We start from the raw sequence: 26505 nt of genomic DNA on the forward strand, positions 1-26505 counted from the left end.
GTGGGTGTGGCCAACACATGACATATCCGGCCCTTGGGCTGGGAGTTTGACAGCCCTGCTATAGTTTCAAAAGCTCTTTATGCAAACAATCCCTTTTTGTTCCCTTAGCCTGATTTCTAAGAATATTCACACATGCTTTTCAAAATTCATATTTATCAAAGCTCAGTGCACTCTTCTGTCCTCTTGAGGGAGCTAAATAATTAATTTTTTTATCAGCATCAGAGAAACGAACGCCATACAGTTCAAGGCACGCAACTTTTCCAAAGAAACACTTCACGTTTAAAAAGAAAAACATTGTTATAAAGAGATGAGGGGAAGGAAAGAATGCTAAAGTATGGTATGACTTCCTGTTATGTGGTTTTGAGAAATCTCTACAGTCTTCCCAAGAGGTAGGGTGTGCCGAAACTAGAATTCTATATTCTAATGACTAAAATCACCAAAACCTTGCAGGAAGGTGTTGCATAATAAATGTTCCTTTTCTTAAAGAATGTTTCTTGTATGTCCCATCAGCTCTACTAATTGTTCCCCTGTTTTCCAGTTACGTAATCCAAGACGTAGCAGATGTGAAGAACAAAGATTTATGATGAAAATTAGGCTCTGCTAGTCTCAAAGGAGAAGACTTTTAAGAGCCCACAAATATTTTTAAGTAAACAACTGGCTGTTTAATGTTCATTTAATACCAAAAGGTCATTCTGCAAAACAAACAGAAATCAATCTTTCCTGCTCACTGTAATTTGCTAACACCAAAAATAAAACATATCAAGCTTTTATTAATGATAATTTAAGAATCCATTTATTCAGTTGGTCACTTTAAATTCATGGCCAAATATTTATGTTTATTTAATTTATTTAATTAAGTTGGGTGTGTCCAGTCCATGACCCCTGGACAGCTAGTGATGTGGCCACACAAGACTTCAAACTTTTAACATTATTATGTGATTTATGTACATTAGTTATAGTATATATTTGATACGCAGCCATATAAGACCATTCCTCTCCACTCTACACAGCCCAGACAAGTCAAAAGGTTGGACACCCATGAATTCGACACAGGGATGTCCAGTCTTGGCAATTTTTAAGACTTGTGGACTTCAACTCCCACAATCCCCCTGCTTCTTTGGCATTTCTTTGATTGGGATATTGTTTGCTTCTTCATTGTTGGTCTATATTTAATCTTGGTGTTCATCTTTGCTCATTTGAGGGTTGATCGCTGGTGAGAGGTGTTCTGGTCTTTTTGTTCCTTTTTTTTTGGCTTGTTGGTTGTATCTTTTAAATGGTATGTAGATGTTGTGCATGTCTATGGGCCTGTTGATGGCTGATTTGTCAGAGTGCCAAGCTTGGATCCAGCCAAGTCCAAAAATACTAGAGGATTCCTGGAAGCCTGGCAACATTAGACCAACGGTCAAGAAGCAAACAATACCCCAATCAAGGAACTGCCAAATAAACTAACAGTAAACAGCAGCCTAAACAAGGAACCACCAAGATCACTCCCACCACTGACAGGGCAAGCCACAAAAATATAAATTGAGAGCAAACCCTACTAGCACTAATGATGTTACTTAGTTGGGTAATGAAACGTCTGCAAGAAAACAGCCAAGGTAAGAGAGCACCAAGGACCTTACAGTCCTAACCCCCTCCTCTTCCTCCTCCTCCCTGCAAACCTTACTCCCTTTTAGCACTGATGATGTTACTTAGTTGGGTAATGAAATGTCTGCAAGAAAACACCAAGCTAAGAGAGCACCAGGGACCCCTCCTTTCAGCACTGAACTTCAAATATTCTCCCCTATCGAAATCTCTCAGTATCAATACAAATGTCATGAACTGAATCTGTTCTTGCCCATTTCACAAGAGAACAGAGAAAGAGGGGTTGTGATGAAGGAAAATCTACATCAGTGAACTAAGAAAGAATTTTTGCAGAGGGAAAATGTGTAACAATGTGAAGGTGAAGGATTCGAATGCAAGTCTTTATGAAGGTAAAATCCAACTTCCAACTGTGAGGAAATACATTCTTCTTATTTTACTTTTTATAAGTGGCTGCCTCTGTTTGTAAGGAACATCTCCAGATATCTCTACGGAACTTTATGTACGGCTGGGACGAACTGCAGAATGTGTAACTCAACCGAAACAATGTGGTACTTCTACTTACCTCTTGAGTATTTCCTCCAGGCAGTGGTGGGATGCTGCCGATTTGGACCGGTTCACAGGAACCAGTAGTTCCGACAATCAGCTGGCCCCAGCTGCACGCATCTGCCCTATCCTGTCCTTTATTTCCTGCTTTGTAGCTCATCTCATTCATGCAGCACAGCTGATTTCACCCCCCCTCACTGTTCTACTAACAGTTGGCGACTTGGAAGGTCAGCAGATAAGCTTCTAAATGCTCTATTTTCAGCGCTGCGCAAAGCACACGCTCACTGAACCGGTTGTTAAACTGACAGCATCCCACCACTGTCTCCAGATGAAGCTCAGAAGACCTTGAGAGGTACCTGTTGGCAAGGAATCAACTGCAAAGGAACTCAACAGAAGACGCCTTGCAAGGTTGCCACCTTTCATTTTATCAAGGAACACTTAGACATCTTACCCTGAATGTCATCGTTGAAAGTACAATAACGGTTGCGATATTTGTTGAGAAGCCGGAACGCGTTGGCATTGGCAAAGTCTTCAAACTGAATTAGACAGTTCATTCCGTACCTGCAGAGTGACAAAAAAAGGAATAATAACCAAGAATAATAACCACTGGCAGAAGAACTGATGGGAAAAACACCGGCAACTTGCTTGCAGGAAGAAATAGGAAATCCTCTTCACAAACCAATGTCATAAAGGCTAGCCTGGGCTTTCTGAACCCAGCACCTTAACAAGGATCTTAGAAGTTGTAATGCAAAAATTGTGGAGGACACAATTCAGATTGGGGAAAATTTGACACAGAGAAACTTTGGCAATTGATAGGCTTCCGCAGAGACAAATATAGATAATCCTTGACATACAGCATTCGATGAGTGACAGTTTGAAGTTACAACAGCACTGAAAAAAAGTGAAGTCCACAGCACAGCCCTTCTGCCAGAACAGTTTGGGCTATTCTATACGTTGTATTTATGTGTCAACAGGAGTTCTGATTTACCCCCAGCTTATCAGGTACTTGGGAGCCGAGGGATTGGCAGCACAAGGAAACAACAGCCTATAGCTGGCCATCAACACACCAATAAGAAGGCACAACATAAATAAGTCTCACTGAATAGCTTAAAGAACTTATCTCGGTAGAGAGCAGTTCCTTGAAGATGGGCTTCAGCGCGAGCCTCAAAGCTCAGAAGACTAAACCTCTGGTCCTGCCGACCCATCTAGATTGGATCTTGCAACATTATCCTAGGACATATATGTTCAGTGGTGGGATTCAACCGGTTTGCACCACTTTGGCCAAACTGGTTGTTAAATTGCTGGCTGGCCCCTCTCCTCCCCATCCAGGAATCCCCAAGTGCTCCATTTCGGCTCCCAGATAAGTGCAGGCCCAAAATGGGGCGTGGGTGTGTGTGTGGGTGTGACGCGCCCCCCCTGCAACCTTTTTCTGCTCCCAGGGAGGTGCAGGAGGCCGAGTGCTACCTGTCACACACCCCTGGCTATGCCCATCATGGCCACGCCCACCCAGCTGGTCATTAGGGCAGAGAACTGGTTGTTAAATTACTCGAATCCCACCACTGCCTATGTTCAGCATTCGTGAGATGATCTTTGTTTCACAGCAGTGGTGGGATTCAAAGATTTTTACCACTGGTTGGGTGGGCACGGTGTGGAATGTGTGCACGCATGCACCAAATGTGCACTTTGCACAGCCACAGAGGCATTTGCACAGGTGCAACTCACCTCCTGCAAGCCTGTGCTCTCCTTGTCGCTTCAGCTGCGGCTACATGGTACTACGCTGTGCCGCGCAAAGCAGCTGCGCTTCAAAAGCAGAAGATAAAGGTGAGTATGATAGCCCAGGTGGGTGGGTGGGCCCAACAGCAGATGGGCGGAGAGAAACGTTTCGGCCTCCACTGCTCATCGGCGCTACCAGCTCAGCCGAACCAGGCTGAACCAGTAGAATACCACCACTGTTTCACAGGCTGTGTGAACCCAGCACACACAAACTCCGGATTATGTGGCAGATCCTGGGAGGATTCTTTGAAAGACCCACGCATGGAAAAATAATGTTTCCCTAACAGCACATGGTTAAACAATCAGTGCTTTGAATATATGAAGCGAATAATTGGAGAGACGGCGCCAAAGAAAAAAACAAACAAACTGATGAATAGCCCCCCTTCTGAATAAGTGGCCAAGGGAGCATCTAATGAAAAGAGAACATGCTGCCTTTGGGTCCCAAGCTAAGCAATAAAACTTTGGCATGGCAAAACAATCTTCCATTCAGCACCTCCGACTCTTCCTGAAACCTGACGTGAACAAGTCCAGGATAACACGGAGGGCTCCCAGTCTGGAAACCGACACCAGGAAAATCAAGCTTTATTTCTACATAAGCTATTGAAAGCTCCATTCATCACCGTATTAAAAAGGTTCCTGGTTTTTGTTAGGGTCTCCCAGGTGTATATATTTTTCTCTCTCTCTTGTTGCTGTTTGTCAGGAGTTTTTCTTTTTGCCCTGCTAAAATGTGTCTGTCAGCTAGCAGACAAAGACAGCTGGCTCTGTGGGCTCTTGCTAGACATTCAGACAAGTAATTCAGTCCCCATTTTGCTCCTTGATTATAAAAAAAGAAATGAGAAAAGAAGAAAAGGTTTACCTCTCCGACAGCCCTTCTATCTCACCTGTATTTCAGACGGGCATCTGCTCTTAAAGAGCTTAGAATCCATGCCATACAAAGCATTTTTTTAAAAAAAATTCTGACAAGGGAGCATGAAATTCCTGTCAGGAGGCTACAATTCTTACTCCGCTTACCTTCTGGATGTAGGTTGCCAGAAAATTGGAGTATAGTCATCCTCACAGTTCGCCCCCAAATTTCTGTTGCTAAGCGAAACATTTCTTACGTGAATTTGGTCCCCTTTTGCAACCTGTCTTGCCACAGTCGTTACGTGAATCACTGCAGTTGTCAAGCTAGTAGGATGTTTATTAAGTGAATCTGGTTTCCCTGTTGACTTTGCTTTTCAGAAGGTCGCAAAAGGGGACCCCAGGACACTGCAACCGTCATAAATAAGAGTCAGTTGCCGAGCCTCTGAATTTTGATCAGGTGACCACAGGGATGCTGAAATGGTTGTAAGTGTGAAAAACGGTTGTAAAGTCTTTTTTTTTTCAGTGCCATTGTAACTTTGAAGAGTCACTAAATAAACTGTTGTAAATCAAGGACTTCCTGTAGTAGATTGATCTCAACTTGCAATGACCACATCAATGTACAGATAGTCGACTTACAACAATTTGTTTAATGACCTTCCAAGTTACAATAGCATTGAAAAAAGTGACTTGTGACCAGATCTTAACAAAGTTGGAAGGTCATCTGGTCCAACCCCCTGCCCAAGCAGGAGACCCTACACCATTTCTGACAAATGGTAGTCCAGTCTCTTCTTGAAAGCATCCAGGGATGAATCTCCCACAACTTCCAAAGGCAACTTCTGTTCCATGGGTTGATTGTTCTCACTGTCAGAGAATTTCTCCTTAGTTCTACGTTGCTTCTCTCCTTAATAATTTCCACCCATTGCTTCTTGACCTGCCCTCAGGTGCTTTGGAGAATAGCTTGACTCCCTCTTCTTTGGGGCAGCCCCTGAGATATTGGAACAGTGCTATTATGTTACCCCTAGTCCTTCTTTTCATCAAACTAGACATACCCAATTCCTGCAACCGTTCTTTATATGTTTTAGCCTCCAGTCCCCTGATCATCTTGATTGCTATGCACTCTTTCTAGAGTCTCAACCTCTTTTGTATAGTGTGGTGACCAAAACTGGGTGCAGTATTCTAGACCAGTTTTCAGACTTACGACCGTTGCAGCATCCCCATGGATATATGTCCACAATTTGGGTGCTTGGCAACAGGCATGTATTTATGACGGTTGCAGCTGCCCAGGGTCATATGAACTCCTTTTGCAACCTTCCAACAAGCGAAGTCAGTGGAAGAAGCCATATTCGCTTAATACTTAACAACGGTAGTGATTCGCTTAACAAGAGCGAGAAAATAAATTGAAAAATGGGGTACTACTCACTTAACAACAATGTTGCTTAGTAATAGAAATTTTCGGCTCAGCAGTGGTCATAAACCGAGGAGTAGCTATATTCAAAGCCAACTTATGATGCTTTCTTGACAAGGTCCACCAAAATTGGCTGGATGTAATCACTTATATGAAAGTTTTCTAAACTCCAAACTTCTAGTAACCATTTCAGTGTATTCCGTAGCTCAATTCCTAATAATTACCTGGACATGAGTCATACACAGCTGGCTGGGTATAACCACTTGTAAGAAAGGAGTGCCATTCTTTGACTTTCAAGAATTTGGAAAAAATACAATAAATTGTGTAAATAAAAATGGTGACAGTTCATAAGGATTACTAGGTCCAAACAGAAATACACATTATTTACATGGCAAGGAAGATAAACCAGGAATGGTTAACTTGATTACTTTATTTAAAGAGGAAAACACGTTCTTATTTGGATATCACTTTTGGAACTTACACTTGTAAAGAAAAAAAAATGAAACTTTGATTTTGGTTCTGTTGATTAGAAAGATTTGGTGTTCTAGAAATGGCTAGTTATTATATATCAGTGTGTAAAAGCAAAAAGTCAAACTGGAGTTTATTCTCTTGTACCGTGCTAGGAAGAGTTGGAAGTCAATGCCCCCTTTCCTATCCTTAATTTCCCATGTTCTTTTCTTGTTTGTATTTTATATAATAAAATAAAAATGATTTTTAAAAAAGAAAAAAAAGGGGTATCGCTGTCTAAACTGGTCCCAGCTGTAGCTTCTCTGTGGACTCATTTTTATTTTAAGATGAAAACTGAGGATAATTTCAGCTTCTAGCAATTTCTTGCAAATTACTGCTTTTATCCCCCAAAGGAAAATAACCCTGAATGCAAGACAGCTCTCTATCTAAAGAAAGCTAAGACGGGGAATAAAAGGAAAACAGATATAAATGCACACGGAGTCTTCTCTGTGCCACCTGTCTTACCATCTTGTCAAATGGAATTGCCAAATCCTATGGAAACCAGTATGGAAGAGATTTTCCTCTCAAGTGAATGCAATGCATGCATGCATAAAGCTAGGTATAGAATAGTGTTTAAGGGGGTAAGCCAGGATGAGAGACCACAGTAATGCTACTCCAGTCATTCTTTGCAGCCTGACTTACTTACACAGAGGTGGAAATTCTCCGTTTGCCACCCAGAAGGGCCGGAGAAAGGCAAGGCATAAATCTGGCAAGTGTATAAATATTGTAATGACGTACACATAACTCCTAAAGAAATCCAGACAGGACAAAAATAAAAGTTTTATTAAGGATTAAAATGAGTAGCTTTATATGAAATATGACGTGCATCTGGAAAAATATGCATGCTAAAATTGTCTCTCTCCCTCTTATAAATAAATACACAGGGAGACTGTAGAAATCTAATTTCATCACGCATTATAATAAATTTAAGGGACTCATTAGTAGCAAGAGAACGTAAATAGACTGCTAAACTGGATTGGATGGTCCGTTTTGTTGGTTTTACCCCATCTAAATTTGGATAGAAATCGTGGCAAAAAGCCATGAAATAACAGTCATTTTTTCCCCCATTTCTGTTTGCAAAAAAACGAAATGGTTGACAGAGACTGTGCAAGAAAATGTATGCATATTGTTCCCAAATAAGTACAATCAAGAATCAGCACACACACACACAGGTAGTCCTCGACTTACGACAATTTACTTAGTGACTGTTCAAAGCTGCAATGGCACTAAAAAGTGATTTATATGACCGTGTTTTTTTCACACTTTGGACCGTTGTAGTGTCCCCAGGGTCACGTGGTTTGCCGGCAGCCGATGCAGACGGCAGAGGTATCGGACAGTGAGGACGAAAGGGAACCAGTCAGTCTGGAGAGGACTCGGACAAGGGTCCTGCATCCGATGCAGGGATGTGGCCAGGACCATCTGGGGGTGGAGTGCTGCCTTTGGAGCCTTCGGAGTCTGGCAGCAGAGAGGCAGAGGCCCCAGGGGAGCCATCACCTTCTCCTTAGGGCTGAATAGCCCAAGGTCACCCAGATGGCTTTGTGCCTGAGACAGGAACTAAGAGTCACTGTTTATTTTTCCGTTGACAGTATTTTAAAGTCACCTACCTTTCTCCTACTTCCACTTCCCAAGATTGCCCACAGCAGAGGCAGCCAACAAGACATCACGATACAGATCTGCAATGTATTCTCAACTCCAGCAAAACGGACATCAACCAATAAATATCTTTTGTGGGAGTACATTTTCAAAACAGACGGATAACAGACAGATGGCCTGGGATACCCTTCCTGATATATAAACTTATCCTGGGCTTTTATCACAGATGGCTGAATCTGGCTCTAGGTGCATAATCCCAGGTGCTGTGTCTGGCCCTGCCATTCCTCACATCATCACCTGTCAAAGACTGGCATTCAACCAGAGAAAATGGCACCAACACTTGAGATGCTTCTCCACAGACCAATTAACGTTACTGCCTATTAACGTTGCAAAAGACCCCGGCAAGTGAAGGAGATATCAATCTTTTTCTGTCTTAAGTCCTAAATTGATGAGGCTGAAAGGAGAGTGTGTGAGGACTTCTTGATTTTATCACTCACCAATGTTCTGTCTCAGGAGAGACGATTGGGCAACTCACCAAATAAGACCATATTAAGTAGAAAATTGAGAGCAGCCATCGGCGTTTTACTCACTTGCTGAACAGATTGAGATTGTGATGACCCGGGGTATGGCACAAAAGCAAAAAAATCACAAAAATAGGTAAAGCCCCTTTAATACCCCCAACTTGGCCCCCGATGTCCAGTTATCATCGGCTGGAGAAAAAACTCTCCCAAAAACAGTTTATAAAGAGAAGAAATTCCATCCAAACCCAAAATACATCTAAATTATAAATAAAAACCAACACAAACCACGCCGCAGCAATTAACAAGACAGGGCAGGATAAGGGATTGAAGACGTGGAAAAATAATGAACCACACACACTTGGGAAGATGCCAGAACTCAGATAAAACTTGACAAACCAGAATAATTTCATGCTTTGCTTTCAGTAACTTTGCCATGTGCAGTTTTCTCTTTTAAACAGTCTTCCCAGCTTCAGCCAATGAAGGGGATCAGGGCCCTTTCCCCCCCGTAAACTACGCAACTCACATTGCTCCCTTATCCGTTCCTCCCTCTCTGCCCTAGGATGAAGAGGGGGTAGGCTGGCTTCTCTGAATGTCCAGTCGGACTGTGCCTTCCCCAGTTTCCTTCACAACCACTGGAATCACACTCCCACTCCCTGTATAAATGTGTTGCTGTGTCCCATTTCTCTGCCACTTCCTCCAAAGACAAACACTAGTGGTTGGAATGCAGAATTGCAGGCAAACTCTGCCCACAGTCTGGAGTTCGATCCTAACCGACTCAAGGTTGACTCAGCCTTCCATCCTTCCGAAGTCGGTAAAATGAGGAGGCAAATTGTCGGAGGTAACAGGCTGACTCTGTAAACTGGGTAGAGAGTGCTATAAAACACTACAAAGCGGTTATATAAGTCTAAGCACTGCTGTTTTCCTTTTAGGAATAACTATTTCTTTTTTTCCTCACAGTTGCCTGGATCTCATTTTTATTTATAAATTTTATGTCTACTTATTCTACTTTACATATTTATGTATTCAATTATTGTATTTTGTCCTATAATGATTGCATTTTACCCTACTGTCATTTTCAATTGTTCGTTTAGAATTTTATTGGCAATGTGTGTTTGAACCTGTACATTGATTTGGCTCATAGGCTAATCAATCAATCAATAGATATTTATTTATTCTGGCACAACCTCCGCTCGAGTGGGAGCCCCAAATTATTTTTCTAACAGTTACATGACAGTTATCTGTGACTCTTCCCCAAGATCATTCCCATATACCTTAACTGTGACCAGTTATTTTTAACAAAAAGCGCTAATCACTAGGCCTGGCCTTAAATGCCAGAAATCCATGCGAGCTAACATTTTTCACATGCAGATGTCCTGTGCCACGGATAGGAAATCGTTCCTGCTCTACCACATAAATAAACATTAACCTAAGAGGGTCTTCATCCAAAGGGGTCATTTCCAGACCACCCACGGGGGCATCCGTGCCTACATTTTTTTTCTCTGTTTCAAATCTGCAAGTTGAAAGCTGGTTTGTTTACATGCCTCAATCTCTCACGGTAAAGCAGCTAACGGGAGAGTAAGTAGTAAGCCTACTCACTTGTTAGTGACGGCTTGCATAAACTCATCCAGCAAGTCATCGTACTGTTTCCCACGAACTCGCTTATGCTTGAGGCCAATGTAGAGCGGGTCATTCAGGAGCGCCTAAAATAGAGGAAGGAAAAACAAACAATGTCTGCCTCAACAGCAGCAGGATATTTTTCTCCTGCCGGCTAGAACCGTTCTTCCTGCATTAGCAGGAAAATGGATGATTTATCTTCATTTCGGGCCGTTAACCCCAAATAGTAAAGGCTCTGTGTGGTAGCTCAGGTTGGGTTACATTGACAGTGTGGGAACAGGACCCTGGCTCATAAAACAACCTCTGTCTTTTCCTGGGAATAAATAGAATAGGATTTCCTGTCTGAGCAGGAGGTTGGACTAGAAGACCTCCAAGGTCCCTTCTAACTCTCTTATTCTGTTTGTCTGACTGCAGGGCTATGTTGCTTAAAGCAGCTATGTTTTAAAGTAGGGGTCGCCAACCTTTTGGACCTCAGGGACCACTAACCGGTTCTGTGGGCATGGCCTAATTTGTGGGTGTGGCTGTGACTGGCTGGGCATGGCTTATATGTAAATATTATAAATATTTATATAAATATTGAATTTTTTATTTAAAAAAAGAGCTACTTTTACCCAAAATCAGGAAAAGCAGGCAGGCAGATTGAGTTGCTCACAGAATCATTCAGCGATCTATCTATCTGCCATCAGCTAGCTCAGTCTGTCACATAAAATTTGCTTGCCGTGAGTCTGCACTGAATAATAGAACCTTCAGTCCTAAGGGAGGTTCAGCTGTTCTTAAAAACAGAACCGAAGGTCTAAAGACTAGCTAGAAAGCAAGACATCCAACCATTTCCTGCTTCCTAGATAATCTAAATCTCCCAGCACAGCAGAACAGCTGATGGTTGGAAAAAGGAAAAATAGCAATTTAGAAGGCAAGTTTGCCAGATAAGGAATGACTGGGTGAGGAGGGTTCCCATGGGCCATGTGGGGCGGTGCAGCCTTGTGTTCCTGCACAGCCTGGATTAATTGCTTTGAGGGGTGCTCTGGGGACAACATTTATCTGCAGCCCACCAACATTTTCCCGCGGCCTGCTGCGGCCCATTGGTTGGCAACCACTGTTTTAAAGCATTGTGGGAAGTCCCCCCCAACTCCTAGAAGAATGAAATATTTTGGGAAATATTAGAAAGGCAGAATATTATATTTCCCTAAAGGAGAAATGGAGAAACATGCTCTTAAAGACAGAAAGCAGCCCCAAAGTCTTTCTTAATAGCCCACAGCAGATGCCAGCACTTAAGAGCTTATTGAAGGAGTACCTAGATAGCTCTATTCATAAGCAAAGCAAATATTGCAGACAGAAATCCATTCAAGAGACGATATTTTGACACTCCTTGGCAGAATGGTAGGATTAGAAAGCAGCCCCTCATCCAAGATCCAATACAGGATGAAAGCCATTAGCTATAAAAGAAATTGCCCAACACGCTTTCAGAATATAAGTCCCTTCATTATACAATCTCAGAGCAGTCCAAACTTCATCTGGGAACTCAGATAAACAATAAGCCAGAGGTTGACCAGATTAACTCAGACAAGCACCTAGGATTTGCATTTCCTCTTTTGCCTATAGAGCCAGCTATGACCCCTACATAACCCCGTACATGACCTGATAGGTATCTAACAACAGCCAATAGAATATTAAAGGATATGTTCTTGGACAGGAACAGGAAGCTCAAATAGAAAGCCCAAAGAAGGTATAAAAACCCACCCACCCTCAACTCCATTTTGTCAGCTGCCCAGAATAACATGGTTGGTGGTTATGCTTCATCAATAAACCTCTCTTTCCAATCAGCCCCCAGCCTCCATTTTGTTTCCAGCACCTTTCTCCCAGCCTGGAACTGAACCAGATGGATTTTCCTTCTAGCAGCATCTTTAGAGCAATTGTGTCTTCCTGGGAGCAAAGGGCAATTGCAGAGGACAGCTTTAGAGCGTTATGTAGCACAGTATTTTTTTCAAACTTGGCAACTTGAAGATGTATGGACTTCAACTCCCAGAATTCCCCAGTTTGGGGGATTCTGGGAATTGAAGTCCACGCATGTTCAACCTGTCTAGTTTGAAAAAAACATGGACACCATCTTAAAGCAGCTGTGTCCTTTCCCACAAACATGCAGCAACTGGTTGATGTCCTAATTGTGGTATTCATAAGCAGAAATGATATTCAAAGACAAGGGATGTAGTTTCAGAATAATATTCCTGCAAAATATCTGTAGAGATTCTCAGTCATCCAGGTTATGGTTGTCATAAAGGTGCTTTTTCAGGAGGCAACTGGACTTTCTTGTTTTTCTTTTGAAGGCATTTCACTTCTCATCCAAGAAGCTTCTTCAGCTCTGACAGAACTGTGGGGAATGGAAGGATTTGCAAGGAATATAAATATTTCCATTCCCCACCATCCTGTCAGAGCTGAAGAAGCTTCTTGAATGAGAAGCGAAACGTCTTCAAAAGAAAAAAAAAACAAGGAAGTTCAGTTGCCTCCTATAAAAGCACCTTTGGGACAATATTCTTGCAAGCTTAGTGCTGCGGTGTCAACATCTGGATAGAGTTGAGTTTTAAAGCGATGAAGGCAGAGAACATTTATGCTTTAAAACACCATTTGGAGCATCTGAAGTCCTCCACAGCCATATCAAAGAAAAAAAACTACAAAAAGGTCCTTCATTTCATTAAAGCTGTCCTTTAAATCTATTTATTTTCCGCTTCAGTCCTTTGACTGTTACCGTATAAATGGTACCATTTAATCTTTCACATTTTTGAGAAAAATACGAAAATGGAATTGTCTTTGTAAAATGTACTGTTTGGTTTTAGATATATGTGTTAGAAGATACGTTTTTGTAACACTTTTCTTGATGTTCCTCTTGGATTTTCCTTTGTAAAGCAAAGTTTATAAGCATAAGCAATTGAAACTTTTAATCCTTATGAACCTCTTTCAGATTTGCTCCTTTTTGAGGCTGGTCCTTTATGTTTTTCTGAGAAAATATAGCCAGTGTGTATACAGTCCTTCTGGCTTCTGTGTAAATAAAGGAGCCCCCTCACAAAGCGAGGCAAAAATGTGCCTCTCTGTTACAGAGTATAATATTAACCCTCGGTTCGGATTTCAGTATAACAATGAAAGGGTAGAAATATTATCCTTCCGTGCACTTCATGCCTCTCCATTGCTTTCCTGCCTGGAATAATCAGAGCAGGCAATTAGCAATTTACTAGATAAGACCAACCTTTGACCATGTGGGCGGGACTTTGTGCACTGATGATGTTACCTAGTTGGGTAATGAAATGTCTACAAGAAAACAGACAAGCTCAGGGAATACCAAGGACCCAACAAATTTGAATTAGCATCAGCATAAAAATGTGAAGGATGTTCTGCTTAAAAATAATACTTTGATCCGAGCTCAGTTTCCATTGCAGGTAGTTCCTCGACTTATGACCACAATTGAGGCTTGAGCCCCAAATTTCTGTTGCTAATGAAGATGTTAAGTGAGTGTTGTCTCATTTTACCACCTTACCTATCACAGTTGTTAAGTGAACCACTGCAGTTGTTAAGTTAGTAACAGGGCTGTTAAAGTGAAACTGGTTTCCCCATTGAATTTGCTTGTCAGAAGGTCGCAAAAGGGGGATCCCAGGACCACGAGACACTGCCAATGTCATAAGTATGAACCAGTTGCCAAATTTTGATCATGTGGCCATGGGGATGCTGCAGTGGTCATAAGGGTGAAAAATGGTCATAAATTGTTCTGACCCAGCTCCCCAAACATGATAAACCCTCTGAAGTTAGTTCAAAGATTCCTTTATTAGGAGCGCCAGCAGCCCCGGCAAAGCGTTTATCTCTCACCGCAGGCTAACAAGTCTGTCCAGCATGGAGATGAATAGTTGTCTGCCACATATATTCATCTCCGTCCCCTGCCTTTTATCCCCAGAGCTAGGGTGGGTTTCGCTAGCAGCGGTGGCTCTTCTGTCCCAGGGACCGGCCCATAGATTTCCACTGCTCTCCTCTCCTCTGCCTTCTGTGCAGCCGTGTGTCAGGCCCTGGACCCAGCTGTTCCTCCTCTTCCTCATCAGCCATCTCCAGACCTGGGGGCTGTTGACTCTCCATTTAAGGGCTGATGGACGGCTCAGGCTCCGCCTTTGTCTCTCTCTCTCTCTCTCTCTCTCTCTCTCTCTCTCTGACGGCTCCATTCTCTCTTCCCCCTCGGAGCTCTCAGACTGCTTTGATGATGACCCTGACTCCCACACCTCCTCCTCCTCCTCTTCCTCTGATTTGGCTGCTAGAAGAGCCAGTGGCCGATAGGCTGCAACATAAGTCACTTTTGTTGATTTATGACCATTGTGACTCCGAATGGTCACTAAATGAATGGTTGTTAAGTTGAGCACTTCCTGTACTTGATACACAAGGGATGTCAGATGCTTTGTCCATGTGTCAACTATGCTCAAATCAGCCAAAGGATGCGGGGTGGACGCTGAAGCCATGTCCATCATCTTGTTTCATTTGATTGACGCATACACACCCCAGATACCAGCGCACAAGGCTTTGGCTTGTAATCCCGGTCTATGTACACAGACCCATAATTCATACTTTTGATTGAAATATTATTTTTCCAAGAGAGCCATAACTCTGGCCATTAACAAATGATTCATAGGAAGCACTGGTTTAGCTCAGTGGGAAACAGGATTCTGGACCGCATACTGGAAACAGAAGCAGATGCAAATACCAGGGGACAATTAAACAGCCTGGATGACTAAGAGGAAAGAGATTCGGGTCTTAATCAATAGGTCGATTCAGCTGCACCAAAAACTGGGGACGTGAAAACATCTTTCCAAGTGACACATTGTTCCCACAGTGCTTTCTTGCTGACATTTCACATCATTTTGTTCGTTGTTTTCCCAAACAGCGAAAGGCACAGCTGTGTTTCTCCACCAGGAAGCATAAAAGGGGATTCCCTGGATTGAAAGTCGAAGTTTCTCTCCGTTGTGACACATAGTGTTGTCCACTGAAGACAAGGCTAGGGGTTTTTTTTAAAACGCTATCAGCTGCCTAATTTGACAAAGCCTTCACATTGATTAAGGGGACTTAGTCTCCATTGTAGGAAGTCAATATATATTCCACAATCTCCAAAAAGGTGTTTTTTTTTTTCAAGAGGCAACTGGACTTTGGGGAAGAGGCAACTGGACTTTGTGGAATCAGAAACCTATGACAACTGAGCTACCTTTTTAAAGCAGGACTGCTGTAGAAGCAGGAAGTTTATTAGGACTAATTAAGGATTGCTCTTGATCTTAGATTCAAGGCTCAGGCCTTGGTTTATGTCTCTTCGACGCTCGTCAACACGAAAGGACAAATTAGTTTGAGAAGACAAGACAGTGTGACACCACCTTGAACTAGATTCAGGTCACCGACAATGTAGGTTACTTTGGGTCAGTTACTCTCAGTCTTACCCATCTCACAAGGTTATATTGACTGTTTCCTAGTATGATTTGATTGCTTATTGTACCCTATGACTATTATTAAGTGTTATACCTTATGATTCTTGACTCTTGACCAATGTATCTTTTCTTTTATGTATACCAAGAGCATTTGCACCAAGACAAATTCCTTGTGTATCTAGTCACATTTGGCCAATGAAAGAATTCTAATTCTACTTCCAGGAAAAAGTATTTATTTGTGAAACACAGTATTACTTTGTAGAATTTGCTGCTGCAGATGGGAAGACTACAAACTTAGATTTCCTTCCTTCCTATCCTGTCTTTATTATTTTTTATTTTATTTTATTTGTCAATTGCTTACAAGGTAATAGGTATAAGTATATACATAGTTATGAATACATGAAATGGGTACTTATAAAAAAAATAAAAGAAACAATAGGACAGGGACGGTAGGCACGTTGATGTGCTTATGCACGCCCCCTACAGATCTCTTAGGAAAGGGATGAGGTCAATAGTAGACAGTCTAAGATTAAAGTTTTTGGGGTTTGAGGAAGAAAGAGTCAGGTAGAGTATTCCAGACATTGACCACTCTGTTGCTGAAGTCGTATTTACTGCAATCAAGTTTGGTGCGGTTCACCTTGACTTTGTATCTATTGTGTGCTCTTGTATTGTTATGGTTGAAGCTGAAGTATTCATTGACAGGTAGGACATTGCAATGTATGATTTTATATACTATACTTAGATCGGACCAAAGGCGGCATAGTTCTAGGTTTTCTAGGTCTAGAATCTCGAGTCTGGTGGCATAAGGTATTCTGCAACGAGTAGAGGAGTGGAGAACTCTTCTTGTGAAATATTTCTGGACTTTCTCAACTGTGCTAATATCAGATATGTAATGTGGGTTCCAGACTGATGAGCTGTGTTCGAGTATTGGTCTAGCAAATGTTTTGTATGCTATGGTTAGTAGTGTGATATTACCAGAGGAAAAAGTTACGTAGGATTAGGTTAACAACTCTTAATGCCTTTTTGGCTATGTAGTTACAGTGGGCTCTAGCGCTTAGATCATTAGAGATGAGTATTCCAAGGTCCTTTACAGAGCTTGGATCATCAACAAGGTCTTAACTATTCAGCTTGTATTTTATTTTCTGATTTTTTTTGCCAATATGTAAGACAGAACATTTATTTGTTGAGATTTGAAGTTGCCATTTGTTTGACCATTCTGATACATAGTCAAGGTCTTTTTGAAGGATAGCAGTATTGTCTGTGGTATTGAACAGCTTTACATCATCAGCGAAAAGAACGCAGTTGCTCTTAATATTTTCACAAATAACTCAAGATGGAGAACATATCCAACATACTTTCTTCCTCCTATTTTCCCCAAAGCAACAACCCTGTGAGATGAGTTGTGCAGAAAGAGAGGCACTGTCCCAAGGTCATCCAACTCGTTTTCATGGCTAAGGCAGGACTTACTGTTGGAATACATGTTGGAATGTATTTTGCATTGCAACAACTACAAGTATTCAGCCAGTAGATGGCAGTGTTTACAAGTTTGGATCTATGGTATATACTCTTATGTTCTTTTGCTCTAAAGTAGAATTTTTGTTTCCTCTTACAGTTAAACAGTTGAGCAGGAAAGCACATGGTGACTGTACTCTTTGTTTTTCTGTGGTGCTATATATAAACAGAATTTCTAACATGAACTCACAGTCTCTTGCTTTCTAGCTGAGAGTGTCTTAAGTACTAAACCAAACTGAGGATTTTCCATATTCATGGAGGATTAGTCTAGGAAGAGCTGTGAGTCATTATAGATGATACGATGAATGAACAGTAAGCAATCATGGAATGACTATCACAATGAATTAGTGGCTTGCAAAATCCTCTCAAGTAGAGAAGATTAAATTTTTCATTCTCCTTTTTGTTTAAACTTCAAAGGAATTTTAAAAGGCAAAATTGGACCCTTTTGGGCATTTCTGTCCCACACATGTGGGGCCTACCTCCCATCTTGATGGCTCCCCACAGGTCTTCTGCCCGCTTCCTACTCTGCTGGGCCTCCCATATGGGAGGGGTGAGGCAGGATCAGGAAGGGGAATCAACCGATCCACCCTGCGGCCTCCATATAGTAGAGAGAACTAATTTTAAATGTATATCCAGTTTTGAAATGCTGAGAGATATTCCAGCTGACGCTGTTTCTAATTTTTCTTATTAGAGGGTGGTGAGACCATATTATAACCTATTTGTGGGATCTCTGGAGAAAAGGCTTGATAGAATCGTAATAAAAATTGGATTGTGGCTCCAAATAAAATTGCAATTACTTCATTTTGTGTAAGTCACAACACTCAACCTTCGTTTTGCCATCTTATTGTTTTAACCAGTAAGCTATCAACTTTTTTTAAAAAAAGCACTTTATTTTAATGAACAGCATTTTGTTAACTAAGTTGATCACATCAAATAGCACGAGGTATTTTCTTTTTGGCCAAAAACAAAGAAGGGGAAAAGTTACAGACGTCATTTCTGGCGTGGGCTTTAAGCTGCTGGATTGCATCCTTTTGCAGCTGACGACCAGAAAACTGTTAACAGATGAAGCCACTCTCGTATCATCGCAAACATTAGGGTGTGTGCAAACTGACAAAACACTGAAATTAATTAGGCTTGAATTCTTTTATTTGGCGAAATGTGATCTCCTCTGGTCACACAAAAGGATGTGTGCATTTCCTTCTGACTAGCACAGGAAAAGTCAAATCTATCTGATCGACTGAAAAGCTTTTATCGCAATCTCTCGTGCTGAAAGAGTGAAATGGCCCCTTTGGCTGCAGCAAGTAACTATCATACGACTTGTTGAAATGCTTTAGACAATTTCAATTCTGCTAGTCCATCCCACGCTCAAGCAGGAGGACCTATTCCAGGCAAATGGCTGTCCAATCTCTTCTTAAAAAGCCTCCAGTGCTGGAGCATCCACAACTTCTGGAGGCAAGTGGTTCCACTGGTTAATTGTTCTTTTTTTTTATGTATACTGAGAGCATTTGCACCGAGACAAATTCCTTGTGTGTCCAATCACACTTAGCCAATAAAGAATTCTATTCTATTCTATTCTATTCTATTCTATTCTATTCTATTCTATTCTATTCATTCCATATTATATTCCGTATTCTATTCTATTCTATTCTATTCTATTCTATTCTATTCTATTCTATTCTATTCTATTCCTATTCTATTCTATTCTATCCTATTCTATTACATTCCATTCCCAATAAAGATTCTATTCTATTCTATTCTATTCTATTCTATTCTATTCTATTCTATTCTATTCTATTCTATTCTATTCTATTCTATTCTATTCTATTTCTATTCTATTGATTTCTATTTCTATTCTATTTTGAATTCTATTCTATTGATTTCTCTTTCTACTCTATTTTGAATTCCTACTCTATTCTAATTCTATTCTATTAATTTCTAATTTCTATTCTATTCTATTCTATTCTATTCTATTCTATTCTATTCTATTCTATTCTATTCTATTCTATTCTATTTCTATTTCTATTTCTATTCTATTAATTTCTAATTTCTATCCTATCCTATCCTATCCTATCCTATCCTACCCTACCCTATCCTATCCTATTATTCTACTCTATTCTACTCTATTCTATTCCCTATCCTATCCTATCCTCAGCCCTATTCTGTTCTATTCATTCCGTATTCTATTCTATTCTATTCTATTCTATTCTATTCTATTCTATTCTATTCTATTCTATTCTATTCTATTCTATTCTTGTTTCTATTCTATTCCATTCCATTCCACTCCATTCTCGCTGTCAGGAAACTCCTCCTTAGTTCTAGGTTGCTTCTTTCCTTGTTAGTTTCCATCCATTGCTTCTCGTCCTGCCCTCAGGTGCTTTGGAGAGTAGCTTGACTACCTCTTCTTTGTGGCACACCCTGAGATTTTGGAACACTGCTATTATGTCTCCCCGGTCCTTCTTTTCATTAAGATCATAGACATTGACCTCTACCACCCATGACAGTCAGTTTAGGCGTATAAGATTGAATCTAGGTCAGCCACTGGGACCAGAAGTGCACTGCTCCAAGCTTTCGGACATGTGCTGGAGCCCATCTTCAGGGAACTTCTCTCTACTGAATCTGTGCTTCGGGCTATTCTGTGAGTCGTATTTATGTGGTGCCTTCCTATTGGCTGAGTGGTGTGTTGATGGCTGGCGATTGGCAGTTGTTTCCTTGCCCTGCCAAGCCCTCGGCTCCTGATAGGCTGGTGGTAAATCAGCATTCTGACAACGGCCTCATTTCCCAGGTTTTAATAGTTTCCTTGGCTGTTTTTGTGCTTGCCCATCCAACAAACTTAGTAGCAGCAAAATTGAATGTATGTCCTCGTTCATTGCAGTGTGAGTCTACCGATGAGTTCGTGTCTCCTCGTCTGACGGCTCACTTGCAATCTAGTGGTTAGCTTCTTCCCTGTCTATCCTACATAATAATCACAGAGGGAATCCATGCAGGGGATCCAGTAGATTACATTAGAAGTATCTCCCGCTTCCAAGCGATCTTTGCAACGCATGATTTGCTCTTGTATGGTAGTCACTGGGCAGTATGCAATGCCCAAAATTTAGGCTCCTCTCTAATGTTTTTCAGTCCAGACTAGATCACTAGTCTTTGCTATATCTGTGCTACATTCCCTGCAAGCACTAACTAGACTATCATTCAGTTCTGGCATGTTTTGGGCAATCTTCCATATGTGAAACCAAAGCCCAGCATGCTCAAGATAGATTAGCTTTCACACAAACATACCGTTGACACCATCCAATGCAACTTAAGGTACATGCAGTCTAATGATATATTCAGGTTGTTTCAAAGGTATTTTTCAAAAGACAACTGGACTTTCTTGGGTTTTTTTTTTCCCCTTGAAAAGTTTTGCTTCTCATCCCAGACGCTTCTTTGGTTCTGATTAAATGGAAGGGAATAGGAGGATTTATATTCTTCGTAGTTGTTGTCAGCACTGTGAAAGAATTTAAATACTTCTATTCCCCACCATTCAGTCAGAATGTTGGGGCCTGCCAGCAGAGCTGGTGGCAGACTCGGACAGTGAGGAAGAACATGGGCCAGTCCTGGAGTCTGGGGAAGGCTCTGGTGAGCGCTCTGCATCAGAGGCAGAGATGGGGCCAGGGCCATCCGACAGTTATCAGCTGCCTTTGGAGTCAGACATCAGTGAGGCAGAAGAACAGCTGGAGCCTGTTCCCGATATGCGCATGCACAGAGCTACCAGGAGAAGGGAACAGTTAAGGAACAAGGGTCAACTTGGGAGTAAAGGCACAGATGGACGGCGAATAGCCTCAGAGCCTCAGCTCCCTACCACTCCCAAGCAGATACTAATATGAGGCCAGGTTTTAGAAATGCAGATTTGGTAATCCATTACTCCCTGCAGCAAGGTCCGAGCAAAGGTAGGGTTAGCCCTCAGCCATAATAGGAATTGCCCAACAAGCCCCTTCATTGCATCGGCCAAACTTCAACCAAGCTTAGCTCAGACAGACCCCTAGGATTTGTACATGGCCCCATGGGAGTCTGACAACAACCAATAGAACACATGTTCTTGCACAGGAACAGGAAGCTCAAGTGCAAAGCCCAAGAGAAGGTATAAATACCGCTCACTCTCAACTCCATGTGTTCAGCTGCACCAGAGAACCATGGACTTGGTGATCCTGCCTCATCATTAAACCATCTTTCCAATCAGCCTCCATGTTTCCAGTGTCTTTGTCCTGGCTTGGAACTGAACCAGATGGATATTTCTTCCAACAAAGTCCAGTTGCCTTTAGAAAAAGGACTTTTGGGACCACCATGACCTGGATGATGGAGAATCTCCATAGACAGATATATTCAAGCAGCTCTGATCCATACCTTTAAGGTCGTAGAAGAGATCAGAAAGAAAATAAGCGAGACATCTCACCTCATTGTCTGTGCCAACATCCAGAAGAACCGGGAGGCACTGCTGTGGGTGGACGCCACCACAAGCAGTGTAGAGTGCAAGTTTTCCTACTGGGATGCCCATCCCGTAGCTTCCTAGATCACCCAAGCCTAAAATTCTTTCTCCGTCCGTCACCACAACAGCCTGAAAATGAAGAGAGGAATCTGTTGAAAAAAGAAGCATTCAATGCAGAGGTGGTATTCAGCAGGTTCTGACCAGTTCTGGAGAACAGGTAATGGAAATTTGGGGTAGTTCGGAGAACCGGCAAATCCCACCTCTGACTGGAGATTTTACAGTATCCTTCCACTGCCATACCCACCAAGCCACGCCCACAGAACCGCTAGTAAAATTTTTTGAATCCCACCACTGGTTCTGACCAGTTCTGGAGAAACGGTAGGAGAAATTTTGAGTAGTTCAGAGAACCAGCCAACACCACCTCTGATTGGCCCCGCCCCCATCTATTCTCCGCCTCCCAAGTCCCAGCTGATTGGCTGGGTCTTCTTTTGTTTCCTTACATAGGAGAACAGAGCTGGAAAGCAGGTTAGTGGGATGGGGAGGGAATAGGGATTTTGCAGTATCCTTCGTCTGCCACGCTCCCAAGCCATATCCATCAGGTCACAAGGATTCAGAAAGTGACAGAGTAACCAAACAACAAATTTAATACCGAATTCAACATGGGACCGTTGTGTTGGTAGTAAGTCATGTAATTTGTAGTTTTTCTTCTCACCAAGTAATATTGCTATAAAGGGAATAAATACATCCCCATATTGTTATTGTAGTTCAGTCTGACTCTTGGTGACCGAATGGACCATAGCATGCCAGGCGCCACCATCCTCCATGGTCTCCTAGACTTTGCCCAAACTCATATTAGTTGCTTGGATGACACTATCTAACATTCTCATCCTCTGTTTTTTGCCTTCAATCTTTCCCAACACTGTAGTCTTTTCTAGTGAGTGTATCTCCACATATTCCTCCACTGTGTTGCAAGTCTATCAAGAGAAGAAGCCCATAAATATATTTATGAATTATTATTCATTTGATTTAGACCTGCCACAATCAAAAGAAGATTTCAGCAGCTTGGAAAGAGTACAGAGAAGAGCAACAAAGATGATTAGGGGCAGTGGTGGGATTCAATTTTTTTTTACTACCGATTCTGTGGGCGTGGCTTGGTGGGCACGGCAGGGGAAGGATACTGTAAAATCTCCAGTCAGAGGTCTCCGAACTACTCAAAATTTCCGCTACCGTTTTTCCAGAACTGGTCAGAACCTGCTGAATACCACCTCTGATTAAGGGACTGGAGGCTAAAACATATAAAGAACGGTTGCAAGAATTGGGTATGTCTAGTTCGGTGAAAAGAAAGACTAGGGGTGACATGATAGCAGTCTTCCGATATCTCAGGGGCTGCCCCAAAGAAGAGGGAGTTAAGTTATTCTCTAAAGCACCCGAGGGCAGGACAAGAAGCAATGGGTGGAAACTAATCAAGGAGAGAAGCAACCTAGAAATAAAGAGAAATTTCTTGACAGTTAGAACAATTAACCAATGGAATGACTTGCCTCAGAAGTTGTGTGTGCTCCAATACTGGAGGTTTTAAAGAAAAGATTGGACAACCATTTGTCTGGAATGGCATATGGTTTCCTATTTGAGCAGGGGGTTGGACTAGAAGACCTCCAAGGTCCCTTCCAACTCTAATATTGCATTGTATTGTATTGTATTGTATTGTATTGTATTGTATTGTATTGTATTGTATTGTATTGTATCCTATCCTATCCTATCCTATCCTATCCTATCCTATCCTATCCTATCCTATCCTATCTTATCCTATCCTATCCTATTCCCCCAAGTAAGCCATCTCTTATTTCAAAAGATCTACCTATTTTAAGGACTGGTTGGAAGAGAATGAGAGATGCTGGTATACTTAGAAATAGACCTTATAGGTATTGTTTTCCTCTAGCTGACAAGGAATTTGCTTTAAAAATATTAACGTATTACAGATGATTAAAGGCAGAACCCCTGGAAGGATTTAAACGTCTGCCATATGGCTTGTGGTTTTCTTTTTTCTGCTGAAAACAAACGGGCATCGCTGTTTGATAGAAAACAATGAAAGCCATGAATGGGAATCAAACTTTTCCATTTCTTTAGATCACTCCGTTGTTTTCCGCTGAAGAAATCAATTCCACAAGAATGCATCTACAAATAATTGTTTGTGGCCTGGGCTGTGGGTAGAAAAAAGTCCTTCCCTTTACACACCAAAAACAATGCTGTCCTGAATATAAATTTGTGGTCTGAATATTTTGAATTTGCTAGCTGAGGGGCATCTGAGTCTCACTGACCTTATTAAACATACTACAAATGCAGTGAAAACTCGCTATTGATGTGGATTTCTTTGTTTTGAGATGTGGGCAATAAGTCACTATTCCAGGAATGTCAAATATGATTTAGTATTTTTCTCCTTCTCTCGGTCTTGCTCTCTAGTAACCTTTAACCTTTCAGAATAACAGAATTGGAAGGGACCGCTGAGGTCCTCTAGTGCAGTGGTCACCAACCAGTGGGCCGGGGACCACTGGTGGTCCATGAGAAAATTTTGGTAGTCCACAGAGAAATGTCACCCCCAAAGCAATTAATCCAGGCTGCACGGGAACACAAGGCTTGCATCACTTGCACTGCAAACAACATGAGGTAGTGAGGGGAGGGGGGAAAGGGCAGAGGGGGGAATTTGCCCCATTCACCCCACACACCTGGCCTGGCCCCCAGGCTGCTTCTTTCAGCTTCTTTCTTCTTCTGCTTTTTCAGCTTCTTTCTTCTTCTGCTTTTGGCTGCACACAAGGAAAGCAGCAAAAGTCTTTCTTTCTCTCCCCCAAACTCTGCCAGAAATGAGTCTTTGGGACCCAGCAAGGCATCCTGCTCCAAGAGGCTGTGCCGGCAAAGACTCATTTCTGGAGGAGTTTGGGGGAGAGAAAGAAAGACTTCTGCTGCTTCTGCTGCTTTCCTTGCATGAAGCCAAAAGTCTCTCTCTCTCTCTTCCCCTGAGAACAGAGCTGGAAACAGTATCCTGCGATCCCAAATAAACAATGATCGATTGGTAGGAAAATGGGGTGGGGAATTTTCCTGCAGACTTTTTGGGGGATTTTCCCAGGGTCTCTGGTCCGCAGGATTTAAAATTATGAGTTTGGTGGTCCTTCAGGTCCAAAAGGTTGGCGACCCCTGTTCTAGTTCAACTCCCTCCTCAAACAGGAGACTATACCATTTCAGACAAATGGCTGTCCAGTCTCTTTCTAAAAGCCTCCAGAGATGGGGAAACCACAACTTGTGAAGTTACAGCATCCCCATGGTCACATGATCAAAACCCAGGTACTTGGCAACCGTTTCATGCTTATGATGGTTGCAGAATCCTGGGGTCATGTGATCCATTTTTGTGATTGTCTGATGAACAAAGTCAATGGAGATGCCAGATTCACTTAATTATTGTGTGACAAATTTAACAACTGACATGATTCACTTAACAACAGTGGCAAGAAAGGTTGTAAAATGAGGCAAAACTCATAACTGTCTCATTTAGTGACAGAAATTTTGGACTTGATCGTAAGTCGAGGAGACCATATATTGGTAAATCACTTCTGTACTATTGCAAGAAAACTGTATGGTACAGTACATCCATAACCTCATGAGTCAAGTTTAACTTGAAGAAGACCAGGTGTATGGGCACTAAAAATATCTTGGTTATAATTACAGTCTAAATTTGGGTCCATGTGTGGAGGAATGGAGAAATTTTCAGGTTATGTAAAGCCATATCTATTTCTTTTTGGAACGGATGGATGGGTGATGACAGCCGTCCTTTGAGTCATCAAACTTACGGGTGTGTCAAAATCATTTTTAAGGAAGAATCACGGAAGATAGACAAGCCTGTTTTGCACCTATAATGAAGTCCAGGAAACTGGCATCTTGAAGAGAAGCGGAAAAGATATGTAGTAAGAGCTGTAAAAAGGCACAATTAGCCAGTAGCCAACACTCAACTGGCTCCATTGACAGTGTGACTTAAGGCAACAGCTATGATTTGTACCTCACATGGTGTCTTTTGGGACTGTCTGTATACATGGGGCATTATAGTATCCTCCCTTCAGCGTGACTGTGACGTCCCACGTCAAACTGTAGATCACACACCGTGACTAGCTGTAAGCTGAGGGCCTATACTGGTCCAGTATCTGATTTTCTTTTAAATATAAATGATGATGTGCTTCAATGGTTATATGGCCTAGACAAGGAGTGGGGCATGATGGCCCTTTTATGACTTGTGGACTTCAACTCCCAGAATTCCTGAGCCAGCATGGTCACACTGGGAGTTAAGTCCACAGATTATAAAAGGGCCATCGTTCCTCAACCCTGGCCTAGACATTGGAATCTTAACTTACTGCACCAGTGTATGGTTTGTCAATTGCACAGGGGCAGATAGGAAAGCACTCCAGAGGGTTAACATCATTGCCCAGAAGATCATGGGTTGCCTTCTCCCCTCTTTGGAAGAGCTTTATAGCTCCCGCTGCCTTAAGAAAGTTCAAAACACTCTCAAAGATCCATTTCACACTGGGCACCCCTCTTTTTTTTGAACTATTACCACCTGGCAGATAGTACAGGATAATAAAAACAAGGACAAATAGGCTGAAAAACAGCTTCTATCCCAGGGCAGTAGCTCTGTTGAATTCTACTGTATAGTGCAGTGTTGATGTGGTGTCAGGGTTT

General features: G+C 41.9%; 1 protein-coding gene across 2 annotated transcripts in view; it reads right to left on the reverse strand.

Annotated features, from left to right (window-relative positions):
- Positions 1-26505, reverse strand: part of ME3 (malic enzyme 3) — a 109603-nt gene that overhangs the window by 18022 nt on the left and 65076 nt on the right. For both annotated transcript variants that reach the window (XM_087937011.1, XM_087937010.1), the window contains 3 exons: positions 21757-21918; positions 10366-10469; positions 2579-2688 (listed from right to left, as the gene is read on the reverse strand). In XM_087937011.1, coding sequence (XP_087793137.1) covers positions 2579-2688; positions 10366-10469; positions 21757-21918 — 376 coding nt within the window. The remainder of the gene's footprint in view (positions 1-2578; positions 2689-10365; positions 10470-21756; positions 21919-26505) is intronic.

The sequence above is a fragment of the Pseudonaja textilis genome, chromosome 7 (assembly GCF_049901715.1).
Source record: "Pseudonaja textilis isolate UNSWEBS1 chromosome 7, rPseTex1.2, whole genome shotgun sequence".
In the NCBI taxonomy this organism is placed as follows: Eukaryota; Metazoa; Chordata; class Lepidosauria; order Squamata; family Elapidae; genus Pseudonaja; species Pseudonaja textilis.